The following is a 14580-nucleotide window of genomic DNA, read 5'->3' on the forward strand; positions in this document are numbered from 1 at the left end:
GGGGGGGGGGGGTGGTGCGCATAACGCACATGGCGCACCATTGGCTTACCCCAATATTAAATAGTAATAACTGTTACTTTCACTCAAACATAATAATTATAATTATGAAAAATATTATCATATTTATATTTATATTTAGATTAATAATTAAATTTTATATTTATATATATATATATATATTAACATAAATTTTTAACTGCTGCGTATAGTTGTAGTTGTACTTCTACTTTAAATAATCTCTCCACAGTATTTTATTTTTATTTTTATTTTTATTTATTTTTTTGGTGCTTCTCATTTTTGGAGGAATTTTCCGCCGGTGGCCGCCGGAATATACTGTTCGGAGTCCTTCTGCTCCCCTCCCCGCCGTTTATGTACTTAACTTTAAGTAAGCTTTCCTTTTTCCTTTTGTTTATATATTTACTTTTTCTTTTAAATGAATTTTACTGATGGTGTTGTTCGCATTGGTAGGGTAGATTTACTTTTTTTTTTTTCGTTTTTGGATTTTAACAGAAATTTTGTGTAGATCTGAAGCTAATGTTTGGGGATCAGGAAATTCTGTAGTGATTTGAGTCTGAATCTTGGTAAGTTATTTTTCATTTCTTTTGGTATTTTTTGGTTTGTTTGCTTGGAGCTGAAAATGGTGGGAGAATTTAGTTTTTATGAATGGTTTTGAGCTGTTTCTAGCTTAGATCTTTGGTTAATGGGCATGTTATGCTAAAATTTGGGTGATCTATTTCTTTCTGGTGTAGTTTGAATTTAGCTTGAAATTGTTTGACTAGGGTTGAGTTTCTTAAAAGGGAAAGTGTAGTGGAATTGAAGTACTATTTGATTTTTTTGTGCTGGGTAGTTTAGACTAGTTGCTGTTGTTTCTGTTTTGGTGGGAATTAAATTAAACTACAGGCGCATGAGTTTTGATTAGTCGGGGTTTGGTTTGGGCAATGGAGGATCTTTTTTGCTTTGGTTATCAAATCATTTACTGGTTTTGTTTCTTTTAGTAGGAATCGTGAATGTTCATAAAGATGGACAGGATGCCTTATGATCTGTTGTTCCTTTTTGCAGCAAGTGATAATGGCTTCTTTTGGTGGGAGGTTTGGATTGGTATCCTGTGTCTGCTGCATGTAGTTTGCTTCTAGAATTGGGTTTGAGTTTGGTTTGAATCTGAAACTTGCAATGGGATCCAACATAGAGGAAGCAGTTAGAGCTAAAGCATATGCCGAGAAGCAATTTGTGGAGAAAAATTTTGCGGGTGCAAAAAGTTATGCTTTAAAAGCTCAAATGCTGTGTCCTGAACTGGAGGGAATATCTCAAATGGTAGCGACATTTGGGGTCTACATGGCTTCGGAGGCGAAAATCAATGGAGAACCGGATTTCTATTCAATTCTTGGATTGGACCCATCTGTGGATAGATCCAAATTAAAGAAGCAGTATAAGAAGATGGCAGTGCTGCTACACCCTGATAAGAACAAAACTGTTGGGGCAGATGGGGCATTCCGACTGGTTTCTGAAGCATGGACACTCTTGTCAGATGCTGCAAAGAGAAGCTCGTATGATCAAAGAAGAAACTTGTTTGCCGGGTACAGTGCTGGAGCCGGTGGTTATGAAAACTGTTCCAAGTTTTCATCTTCTCATGGCAGACTTGATACATTCTGGACTGTCTGTACCTCCTGTCATATTCAATACGAATATCTCAGAAAATATGTTAACAAGCGGCTCTCTTGTAAAAACTGTCGTGGTGTCTTCATTGCTGTTGAAACTGGGTTAGCCCCAGTTAATGGTTCTTTCCCATATAGCAACTTCTCGTATGTGCCTGAGAATGGCTATGGAGGTCATGGTTGTGGGATCACGTATGTACCAACGACCACCGGATACTGTCCACCTAGTGGGTCTTCAGGACATCATACTGGCTATAGATCTGAGTATGTCTCAAATATATCATTTCAGGGTAACTCATCTGGAAATTCTTCTGGCGTTTTAGATCCTAATGGATTATCTGCGTCATCTTTTGTCTTTTATCAAGCCAATGGTGAGGCCAATAAAACCCAAGCTAATGGAAACAATCATTCAGTGAAGGTAACAGGTCATGTGGGCTCTAACGGGTATACTGGTCAGAATGAAGTATCAAAACCCAGGCGTGGTAGACCTGCCAAGAAGAGAAAAGTTGAACTGGGAGGTTCTTATGCCAGTGGGCACGAAGAGCTTTCCCAAAACATTGTTGTAGAACCGAAAATAGCCAATGGGAATGGAACACTAACACCTGCTTCTAAGCTTCCCTCAACATCTGAGACTTTGACTAGACGCAGTTCAGCTGCTCCCACACTTGATGGTAGGCAGTTGTTGATTGATAAGGCAAGATCAGAAATCCATAGGAAACTGGAGGAGATGAGATTGGCCATGGAAGTAGCAGCCGCAGAGGCTGAGAAGAGTGCAGCTAGTGTTATTAAACAACCAGAATTGAAAAGGAACATTTCTATGTCAATAACAGTTCCGGACTCTGACTTCCATGATTTTGACAAGGACAGATCTGAAGAATGCTTTAAACCAAAGCAGATATGGGCTTTATATGATGAAGAAGATGGTATGCCTCGCTTGTATTGTCTAATTCGCGATGTCATCTCGGTGAAGCCGTTTAAGGTTTATATAAGCTACTTGAGCTCAAGGTCTGATAGTGAATTTGGGTCAGTAAATTGGTTAGACTGTGGTTTTACCAAATCTTGTGGAAGCTTTAGAGTGTTCCATTCTGAAACGGTTGAGCAAGTCAATATATTTTCTCATCTTCTCAGCAGGGAAAAGGCTGGTAGGGGGGGTTGTGTAAGGATCTATCCTAGAAGTGGAGATATTTGGGCTGTGTATCGGAACTGGTCACCAGATTGGAACAGAACGACCCCAGATGAAGTAAGGCACCAATATGAAATGGTCGAGGTTCTTCATGATTATTCTGAAGAGAGTGGTGTCTGGGTTGCTCCTCTAATTAAGCTGGATGGATTTAAGACAGTATACCAAAGGAGCATAGACAAGGATGCCACTCGGTGGATTCCGAGAAGAGAGATGCTACGATTTTCACATCAGGTGCCATCTTGTTCACTTAAAGTTGAAGGCTCTAACTTGCCTGAGGGTTGCTGGGATCTTGACCCAGCTGCAACTCCAGAGGAACTTCTTCAAGGAGAGACTGAGCTTCAGAACAATACAAGTGCCGTTCGGACAAAGAAGACCTCTGAAACTCCAGAAAAGCAGCATCGACCTGAACCTAGAGCCCAGCCTGAAAAAATGTCAATTCAAAGTGAAATATGTTCTTCAACTCCAAAAAAGGTTGCATGTGGAGCGTGTATGGAAGAGAAAACTGATCTGGAGCCTCCTCAAGGAGGAGAGAGAATTCCACCGGAAGTTCGTCAAGAAGAAACTGGAGTGAAAGCTACAGCTGAATTCCCGATTACTGAAACAAGCGCAAGTCAAGTTAGTGCGGAATTCCGATAGTATCCCATAAGCGCATCATCACAGCTGAATACAGGCTTGACAAACTTGAAAGTGCGAACAAAGTCGAAGTTGAGTATCTAACGTCTTTGCATTGAGAGACAAAATGTACAGATTTAAACACAGCCTTGATTTCATTCTCAAAAGATTAGATAGTTGGAGGATTTAAAGTAATCCTTTGCTCCTAATGTTTTGGGGAGCTTTAAATGTATTCAGCAATTTGTATCCAGAATCTAGAACTGTTGACTCCTGGTTCTATAGAAATGCTTTGCATTTGACTCTGATATGTGATGGAATTCCAATGGGCACAAAGGGTATTGCTTGCTTTCTTCACTATTTGTGCCAAAAAGGCTCACATGATTTTAACAAAATCCTGAAATTCTTTGGGCATGTGGTTTTGTTCAATTTTATTTTGGATTATTTTACCATCATATTAGTCTATATTTACCCTTTCTCCATAGTTTCTAAGATTTTCTGAATTCTTGGAATTATTGTGGTCTCTTACATATTATTTGATCCCTTCATCTCTTCCTTAGTCTTCTTCCTGTTCTGTTATCTGTCAAGTACTGTATTTTCTTGAGTGCGATTGGCAAGGATGAATGGATTTGGATGGGAATGATATGAATGTAGTAAAAAAATAAAGGTAGAAATAGAATGATTTTAATATATGATTCCTACTGGTATAAGGAACAGGAAAAGAAACTGAAATTTTCAAATCAATTGTTTATATGTTAGATGAATAGTAATGAAAATTTTAAGGGGAAAAACACACACACAGACAAAAGTTTTGTTACATAAAAAATATTAAATTAATCATAAATTTACAATACATATGTATATATATTTATTCAAATATTTCCATGTATCAGATATCCAGTAAACACTTAATATTTATACAAAAAATTCATATATATTAAAAATAGTAAACAAATATTACATAATATTATTATATAATTTTTTGTACTCGTAGTAAAATCTGATAAAATACATATAAGTATGGAACTGTTTTTATATTATATTAATAAAATATTTAAAAATATAAATTATCCATGCTAGAGACTTATAACACATATTTAAAATTTTATTATTAATATTTATTATACTTAAATAACAATATGTAATTTATTTTATTATACAATCTTGTAAATATAAATTTTATGAAATATTATTTAGCAATATAAAAAAAATGTATTCTCAATTAATGGGGAGATAAGGAATGACTAATCTCATACTTGAAGGAATAGGCATATTTTTTATAGGAATGGTCATTTCTAATATTAATTTATACCAAACATATATATAAAAATGAGTTTAAAAATATGTTTATGAGATAAAATTAATTTCTCCATAGATAACAAAATTGGGTCATGAGATTTTCCTCCTACTTGGTACTAAATAAGTGCACTTGTGAATTGTTAGAAATTTAGAATGCATATATAATCCTTTTAACATTTTATTTTTAAAAGCAATGTAAGATTAAAATGAGCAACACATTCCTATTTAAAGACAGCAAGATAAAAATGAAAACGGCTATTTTTAGAGAAGAAATTCTTATATTTATTGTTGCGATCCTATAAAGCCCAAGAATACAAATAAATAAACAAAAATCTGATCACTTGGGATACTGCAAATCTACAAGAAAATCATGTCATTACAATATAAAGTATTTTTTCTGGCACGTGTTAACAAAAATACTCATATAAGGAAGAAATTTTCCATGTAAGTCATTTAACACAATATATATAAATATGTATTCGTTATATACAACCAACTGATAAAAATAAAATTAATTCATGATTCACAAATCTTTGGGAATCAAATGTAGAATTTCCAAAAAGATTTGGGGTCAAGTGTAATTTAATAAAGATCTGGTAAAAACCTCTTATGTGGACACTTACAAAGACGCTGAAAATCTGCAGAGCAAGAAAAGCATAGAAATCCAAGAATGGATCCTCGTCTCTGGCACAAAGCTGCTGCTGTTTCTGGCAATTTTTTTTTTTAATTTTTGATTGAATTTCAGACACTTTTTGTGACATTTGTAAATTATTTTTTGTGCAATTGTTACAGGTGTGGCGGCTCTTGCTTTGGGAACGTATGGTGCCCATGGATTCAAACCTAAGAACCCTTCTTACAAAGAGGTAATTATTTTCTATTTGTCCCTTTCTTTTGGGTCTCAGGTTAATTCTTGAATTCCCATTTGGGCAAGAGATGAACTCAGAAAGACTTTTTATTATTATTATTTTTATCAAGAAATATTTTCGTTTAATCTTGTTATGTGTAAATTGTGCAATTGGATTTTGAAGGTCTGGCACACAGCATCTCTATATCATTTGGTTCACACAGCTGCTCTTGTTGCTGCCCCTATGACCAAACACCCTAATATTGTGAGTCCTCCTTAGTTCCAGTAACTCTTGTGTGTGTGTTTTCTGGTGTGATTTTGTGGTAATGCTTTTCTGTTGATTTATATTTGTAGTTTGGAGGCCTTTTGACTACTGGAATCCTGGCATTTTCCGGGACGTAAGTTTCTGTTTCTGATTCTTTATTTGGATGTAGTATCATTAGCAGATTGATTTGTTCTTGCTGTGTTGTCACTGTGTCATAATTGAAAAACCAAAGCTGAAGAGAAAGATTGATTAACTCTATTCTATGTAGTTTGGAAATTAGAATCTTTAAAAGCTTAGTTTCATGATTGTTTGAGGTTTTGCTCATTGTGCCAGTAATGGTTATTCGAGAGTTTCATAAAACAAGAAAATTCTATTGCCTAATCCTTCTGTTGATGGAAAAGTCTATTTGAAAGTGGGCTGAGGAGCATATTGAAGGATTCTGTTTTGACTGTGACAATTTCAGCGGCTAGGATAGGGGGAAGCTCAGCCCAGGGATGTAACTGAAGGGCATAGGAGACATTAGCATGAATGTGTCTATAATTGAGAAAAAATCTCTCAATGTACGTATCCAAAGATTCATATGTATATTGCAATACGTAGCTTGAGACCCTCTCAGTGGTTGCAATTGCAACAGCAAGAAGAGTTTTGAATCTCAAGAGTCACTTTCAAAGGACACAGTTGATTGTTCTTATGATGATAGGGATAGGATGCTATTTGATCCACCATCTGCCTCAAACAAACTAGATTAAATCCAGAATTAGCCTAACAAATGTTTCAAGCGAACATGTTAGAAAGCTAATATTGTACTGACAGGAAAGATTTGTACCCACTAAATCCTAGGCAATGGTTTACCAAACACTGCGGATGAAATTTCAATTCTCACACCGAAGGTTTTTGCGGGTGAAGGTGTCAAGAGACCCCCAGTCTTTCAGGAGGTCTGCAAGTCTAATGAGCATGCTTATGCATGTGAATTGTCAGTTTCTCTTCACCAGACAGGTTAAATATTCTTCTGAGACATTGTGCGTGAGAGAGAGAGAGATAGCACATGAAGACCACGAGCTGTAATTTATTGCATCCCCCTCCCTGGAGAGAGAGAGAGAGAGAGAGAGAGAGAGAGAGAGAGAGAGAGAGAGAGGGCAAATAAAGACCTGACCAGTAATACATTAGCAGCCTCCTCTCTCAAGTTTCCAGACATGGAAGCTCTATCCACGCAAGATGAGAATATTCTAGAGATGAACCATAACATGCTAATATCATGGCATGCTCTGTTAATAAGTGGCAATAGAAACTTTTCTGTAAGTTCACAAAGTCGATATTTTGGTATTTCTACTGTTCATCCACAGAAAAAACATGAGGCTACTGTTATTATCTTGTGAAAATGAGAATACATTGTATATTTTACTCTGTATCTATTTTGACATGCCCTTTCTGCTACATTAGCATTTAGGTTTTTAGTTGCATCTATACTCTACCTCTATAAGCAGCGGAACTGATTCTTCATGTAGTTAAGGGTAACCATGTAACCAAACTCATTAATTTTTCCAAAAAAAAAAGAGATAAAAGGATCTAAAAGATAAAATGTTAGAGGTGTATGCAATTAAATTAAACACTAACTTTTTTAATTGAAGTAATTTATAATGTACTTATCAATGTTATGTAATATAATCTTGAAATTCTATCACAAGTTAGTAGTATTTAGTTTTAAAGTAAGTCAATATGAAATAGATAATTCTATGTAAATATAATTAAAGTTTTAGAGATACTTCTGTAAATTTAGAATAACAATTAGTTAATTTATCATTTTAAATAATGATGCCGGTGGCATTACAGACCGTTGAAATCATATCTAAGGTGATAATAAATATTAGTGAAGGTATATAGTTTCGGAGGGGTGAGTTTGTATGTAGATGAAATTCATAGGAGGTTTATTTAATTATCGAACACTTGAATTAGTAAATTTATGGGTTAAAATGGATTTTCATTCAACTTTAGGCAGTCATCGCACCAACATTCCTAAGTTTTTATTTCTGAACTTTTAGGAACTTCCTTTTTCAGTTAATTATTGCCAACCTGATTCTTATTTCTCAAACACCAAATCCATTGTCTATCGGTGAAGAACTGATGGTGTGTTTTGACATTGTGGAATGTCACATTATGGTTCATGGTTGGGCTTGGCCGACGTGTGTAATCATCCTTTTCAAATGCATTTTTCCTCGAATTCTAAGTTACTATTTCATATTCGGCCATCTTATTTAGTGTTGCCTGCTCTTGCATCCCATATTGAATGCTATATGTAAGATTTTAGCTTATAGCAGAAATTACCTTCTCATGTTCTCGTTAGATTTTATCTGACAATTCGATTTGAGCCATTATGTTGTTGATAACGTAAATGGTGCTGGTTTGCAGTTGTTATGTCGTTGCATACTTAGAAGACCGAACATATTCGAGATTGGCCCCGTTTGGAGGGTTTGCCTTCATCGGTGCTTGGGCAAGCCTGTTGTTCTGAGTAATTCAGCTTCCGAAATGACATGTAATCGTGATACTTGTGAAGCCAAATCGGCAGCTTTGCTGAGGTTGTCTGGAACATATCGTGGAGAATAATCCCTGTACTATTTGTACTCGTGATGACGTGAACTTACCGATCAAATGAAGGTACATAAATCTTTCATTTTTATAACAATTTTGTACTTAAAACATATTTATATACTATATTTATCCCCTTATAATTACAAAAATATACATGACGGTGTTAAATAAGGAGCAAAATTAAAAATTTATGTAATCTTTTTTGTTGACTTCAACATCTTTCATCCAAATCTTAACGAAAGGGGGTCAGTTGTAAATGTAGAAACTTTTAGAGAGAGCGTAAATATAATTTTAAATTTTTTTGGTGGCAAGTATAATATTGTATTTCCAAAAGGGGTCTAAGTACAAGCAACCCTATGTTTTTTTTTATATAAGATTTAGCATTTTGTATTCTTTTTTAAAAATATCTTACAAGATATATATGAACTTATAAGATGATTTAAATAAGTTTAGTCAAACACCCTTTTAAACCAAAAGGTAAAAGAAAATATATTGAAACATATGATTTTTTTTTAAAAATAAAAAACACATCTCATAACTATTTTGTTTTAATAATGCAATTGTAAACTGTTTGTTTATGTACTGAAACTATTAAGATTTACATCTCTGAACTGAATTATTGGATCTAAAGCTTAGCAATTGCGTAAAATAAGTAATCAAATACAATTGACAAGTTTTATTTAACATGAAAATAATTAAGTTATAATATAGAAGAAGCTTGTTTCCATACTTAATTCAGTTCAAACTTAAATAATTACTGTTGTAGAACTTTAATTTAAAATGGGTGTATTTATTTAATGCTAGCTATTGTGACACGTTGTTTCTACGTGCATATAATAAATAATCTTTGTCGCTTTAAAATGTAATATAAATAAATAAGAGTAAAATATAAAATATTACTTTAATTAAAAGAAAGAAAGAAAAAATAAATTCTCAATAATACAAATTTTGAAAGTTGAATAAGTTAGTTGTTTTATCATGAAAAATATTTTTGACTTCACAAAAGATTAGTACCAGCATGTCATTAACCGCCCTTTGTGAGTGAGGTGGGGCTTTTTTTATTTTATTTTATATTATTATAGATACTTAGCATGTTTTCACTCCTATATTCAATTCTTTTTCTCGATAACGATAAATTTGATTAATATGTAAAAATATACAATTGTATAGTACAATCAAGAAGTGGATTCCTCAGTATTAGGCTAATGTATACTCCACAATTTATACAGTGCTACTGTGCTAATATTGAAAGACAATTCTGCACTAATGAGTCTAAGTCTAATCTCCTCTAGTAAAATTTGGCTCAAAGTCTCAAGGGTTCACTCCATTTGCTGAAATATCCTTCGATTACTCTCCTGCCATAAATGATATACGAGGGATGCCAATAAATCTCGGTACGTAACATTAATCATAGGTGTTCCCCTCCATTTGCTCGAAGCCCAAATAATATCCACATCCCAGTCGCGATTGGGCCAAAGGAAAGAGGTTGTATCTTCAAGAGACTAAGACGAAGGCAAAGAACACATGTAACATCAAGATGAGTGAGTCAAGGTTTATCCATAATAGATAATTTGTCGAAGATAGCTAGCCACAAGATGAATGTGTTAAGAGAGATCTTGAAAGAGCCCAAGAATAGGGAAGACTAGCCTATCTAGGGACTCGATGGATGAAACAATTTGTATGCAGCAACATTGGAGGAGTGTCCGGCACATTTTGTATTTTTTTTTTATAATTTCAAAAAAATTTTACTGTCTTTAAGAAAAAAATAAATTTGGGCTTAATAAAAAAGAAAAAAAATCAATTCACTCCTTTTAAATTGAAAAAATTGTGATGAAATTACTAAATAATCAAGAGACGTTAACAATAATTTAACCAATTTAAATTATAAAAAATTGTTCATTTTGTTTTTTTTTATAATAATTTGATTATGTATATTTTTTAAGCGGCATTTGATTAATGTAGATGTAAGACATGCTCATCTATATTTTTATCTTAATGTTTTTCATATTACTTATTTTAGTTTTATAAAAAATTGAGAATATATATAATAAAAATATATCATATGTAGCCGTGTCTGTGTCGTGTCATGTCCTAATTTTGTTTATATTTTCTGTGTTCCCGTGTCTGTGTCGTATCGTGTCAGTATCACCTTGTCCGTATCCATACATCATAGCAACAAATATAAAAGAGGTGGTGGGACTTTTTCCTTCTTCATTTGAAATTTCTAAGTAAATAAAAAAAATTAAATAAAATCGGAGAAGAATATACCATAAGGAAATATAAAGAGCGTGGAAAATGTAAATGAACATCCAAACTTAAAATTCATAACAATTTTATTTTATTATTATTATTGTTATTTTCAATAGTAAAATATTTAATTTTTGCAAAATTATGGTTGACAAAAATATTACTAAACTACTGTTGAAAAGGGGAAAAAAATGAATTTTTCATTTGTTAGAGAGAGGGAGGGAGGGGAGTTATTTAATTTTTTATTACCAAAAAAAAGAAAATTTATATTAATATAATTTTTTTAAATATATTAATAATAATATAACGAGTCGCGATTAAATTTTTTTTTTTTAAAAAAAAATCCCAAGTCGGTATTTAGAATACCGACTCCAAGTGCAATTTTTTTTAATCAAATTTTGTTAATTAAGTATATAATTTTATTTAATTATGTATAATTAATATATTAAAATTTAAAAAATTATAATATTAAAATTTTATTAATATAAAAAAATATAATTAAGTGTACAAATATAATATGTATATTTTTTTGTACAGTTGTAAAAAATACAATGAAGTATATAATTATTCTTAACAATCCGATACTAGTACATCTGATTGTGTAGAAGAATTTCTTTGTTAGGATTGTTGCCTTGCACGCGTTTGCGCCCAATCCATCTCGTTGTGAATAATTTATAAAATTATATTATTTAATTAGTTCTTTTATTAAATATAGTTTATATTGAGCGATGTATTATTTAACCGGAGTATTTTGTGATTTTGGCTATTTATATTAATGTTCAATTAAACATCACATTTGATATAAAAATGGTATAGTTGGTTAATTAAATTATTAAATTTGTTATATTTAACCACATGCGTAATTCTATGTATTGTTGTTTCATTAAATTATATAATAATGATAAATTGATAGAAAATTCATAGAAATATTCCAAAAAATTTTCTACACAATCAGATGTGTCGGTATAGGGTTGTAAAAAATAATTGTATATTTCATTGTATTATTTACAACTGTACAAAAAATTATATATTATTACATTTGTACACTTAATTATAATTTTTTAAATTAATATAATTTTAATTAATTATATATAATTAAATAAAATTATAACTTTAATATGTTAATAAATAAAATTGTAACTTTAATATGTTAATTATATATAATTAAATAAAATTATATAATTAATTATTTAAAATTTAATTAAATGAAAACAAAAAAGAAAAATTGCCTAAGTCGTGATTATGAATCACGACTTGGGCTTTTCTTTAAAAAAAAAAAATGCCCAAGTCGTGATTCATATCACGACTTAGGCACGTTTTTTTTTAAAAAATAATTTTTTAATTGAGTCGCGATTTTAAATCACGACTCGTTATATTATTATTAATTATCATATTTGTACACATAATTTTAAATTAATACAATTTTAATATTATAATTTTTTTAAATTTTAATATATTAATTATATATAACTAAATGAAATTATATAATTAATTAACAAAATTTGATTATAAAAAAAAAATTGCACTTGGAGCCGCAATTCGAAATTGCGACTCCAAGTCGGTATTCCAAATACCGACTTGGGGCTTTTTGTTAAAAAAAAATTTTTTTTTAGTCGAGTCGCAATTTTATTATATTATTATTAATATAGTTAAAAAAATTATATTAATATAAATTTTCTTTTTTTTTATAATAAAAAATTAAATAACTCGGAGGGAGGGAGGGGGGGATTGAGAGAGAGACGAACATAGTATTGGATGCTACAATTATAAATGGGAACCAACATAGTGTTGGATGCTACAATTATAAATGGGAACTTAAACTTGGAGATTGTAAATTGATAATCCTTTGGTCAGGGTGAAAACTCATAGTGGCAAGAGTTATGACCTGCAATTTCAAGGACGAATATCAATTATTCCAACACATTTTCTAAAATACAAATTAAATAAAATGTTAGAAAAGACATGGTTTAATTCTCTCATCCAACAAGATATTTATACTATGGGCCTTATGATTCATTTTAAAATAAAAAAAATAGTAAATTACATCGACATATTTTGAAATTAGATTTAATTATACAAACATTTCATATCCTTTATAAAACCACAACTACATTATCTTAGATTGTAACTGTAATTTTTATTGACACCCCTACAACGATGTACTTGTAATTTTGCAAAAGTTAGATAATATTTGTGTAATTAGACATAATATCAGAAAACGTTGATATAATTTATTCTAAAAAAAATTGTATTTTTATAAACTGAGATAATAGTACCAAAATAAATAAATACTTAGAAATAAATAAAATAAATAAATAAATAAGGTGCTTACTGGGGTCAAGGCCAGTAATTATAGCAGCGCCATTGAAGTAGCAACTCCCACCCCTATGCTTGAATTTTTGAAAGTAATTGTTGAAGGCATAAGAAGCATGGGCCCTCACAGTGTTGGGCCAAAAGCAGGCCTGGCCTACTTGAATCTTGCTGCAATTTGCACCCCCTATTCCACAGGCCCAATCCAGCCCAACTTGCAACTCACTGTCCGAAGTTTGCTCATCAGCAATGCACCATTCCTCCCATCCATCTGCATTATTTATTTTCTTAAATATTACAATTTTATTTATTTTTTATTAATCATAATTATTTTTCTTGCTATATATATATAAATCGATTAATGAGATAAATAAATAAGGGTAAGTTACATTCGCAGCCTTTGAAGTTACAAACAACATTTGTCATTCGAAAAATTATAAATACAGTCTCTTGAAATTATAGTTGTAATAACAATAGAAAAATATATTACACTAATACCCCATCAGAATATACCGATAATTCTATAAAGAAAAAATAAGATTTGTGTATTTGAACCCAAGTTAAAGAATGGATGAATAGCAATTTATCTCCCTGTACTTTTTAAAATGAAGCAATTTACCTCCTTATATAGGGAGGTAAATTGTTTCATTTTAGAAATCATACGGAGGTAAATTGTTGTATTTTGAAAAATATAGGGAAGTAAATCACTATTTATTTTTCCATAAAAGAGTAATTTACTTATTTGCAATATCATAAGGATTGCTTGCATTTTTCCTGTTAAAGAACGTTCAAAATAATTGTACTATAAAAAGATATAAATTAGTGACAAACTGACAATATATATAGAGACAATAGAGTAAAAATAGTTTACCTGATTTTGCTGAGTAAATCATCACAAGCAAGAGAGGAAGAAGAAACCATATCTTGAGTTTTGACATACTCAATTCTTTTTTATTTAAAATTGAAAGTAAGAGCAAAAACAACACCAGCAGCAAACAGCAGTAACAACGATCGATGTTTAGTAACCCTTATTCGTTAACAAGGTTTATATTTATAATATCATACATACATATAAATGTACGCATGTATGCATATATGCATAGGTGTGTATGTATACATTTATACTCTTTTAGATACACACAGTATGTGTGTACTGTGTAGGTCAAAAGTACAAAACAAATGGGCTCGGAGTACAAAGACGGATCGCACTTCTTTTGAGTATTAATTTGCTAAAAGGAAAAGAAAAGAAAAAGAATCAGATTCTCTGTAGTTGTAGGCAATCACATGTATGAAGAATGGGATAATTAATAGAAAAAGGGGCCTTCATTGTTTTGAATAATTTGATGAACAATATTGGTAATTTTCTGGAATTCTGTAATAAATGAAAATGTTTGATCAAGAACATGCATGCATTACATACAGAGACGAAGCAAGTAGGGGAGTGGATTAACTAGCTAAGAAATTTACCATACAAATGCTAGGGTTTAGACCTACTATTAATTCAAATTTTGTGAAATTTTGAGATAGTCCAAATTTTAACAATTTTACTCAGTTTTATTAGAGCAAGTTTGCTATTCGTACTAAC

General features: G+C 31.6%; 3 protein-coding genes across 6 annotated transcripts; 2 read left to right on the top strand and 1 right to left on the bottom strand.

Moving 5' to 3' along the window:
* Positions 197 to 3754, top strand: LOC105178739. 3 transcript variants are annotated; one of them, XM_020699390.1, is made up of 3 exons: positions 197 to 385; positions 511 to 581; positions 1060 to 3754. In XM_020699390.1, exon 3 carries the CDS (start codon positions 1171 to 1173, stop codon positions 3469 to 3471), a length of 2301 nt encoding a protein of 766 aa, XP_020555049.1. In that variant the 5' UTR covers positions 197 to 385; positions 511 to 581; positions 1060 to 1170; the 3' UTR covers positions 3472 to 3754. The 3 variants fall into 3 exon arrangements, with proteins under 3 accessions (XP_020555049.1, XP_011100575.1, XP_011100576.1); XM_011102273.2 differs by having other exon boundaries at positions 524 to 581; XM_011102274.2 differs by lacking the exon at positions 511 to 581.
* LOC105178740 (transmembrane protein 256 homolog) lies at positions 5303 to 8581 on the top strand. 2 transcript variants are annotated; one of them, XM_011102275.2, is made up of 5 exons: positions 5303 to 5453; positions 5536 to 5606; positions 5772 to 5852; positions 5942 to 5985; positions 8259 to 8581. In XM_011102275.2, exons 1-5 carry the CDS (start codon positions 5414 to 5416, stop codon positions 8356 to 8358), a joined length of 336 nt encoding a protein of 111 aa, XP_011100577.1. In that variant the 5' UTR covers positions 5303 to 5413; the 3' UTR covers positions 8359 to 8581. The 2 variants fall into 2 exon arrangements, with proteins under 2 accessions (XP_011100577.1, XP_020555025.1); XM_020699366.1 differs by having other exon boundaries at positions 5308 to 5423.
* LOC105178741 (glucan endo-1,3-beta-glucosidase 4-like) lies at positions 12413 to 14021 on the bottom strand. The gene is made up of 3 exons (XM_011102278.2): positions 13867 to 14021; positions 13018 to 13266; positions 12413 to 12570 (listed from the first exon to the last, which is right to left on the bottom strand). The coding sequence occupies exons 1-3, from the start codon at positions 13931 to 13933 to the stop codon at positions 12536 to 12538; spliced, it is 351 nt and encodes a 116-aa protein (XP_011100580.1). The 5' UTR covers positions 13934 to 14021; the 3' UTR covers positions 12413 to 12535.

The sequence above is a fragment of the Sesamum indicum genome, linkage group LG16 (assembly GCF_000512975.1).
Source record: "Sesamum indicum cultivar Zhongzhi No. 13 linkage group LG16, S_indicum_v1.0, whole genome shotgun sequence".
Taxonomy (NCBI): domain Eukaryota; kingdom Viridiplantae; phylum Streptophyta; class Magnoliopsida; order Lamiales; family Pedaliaceae; genus Sesamum; species Sesamum indicum.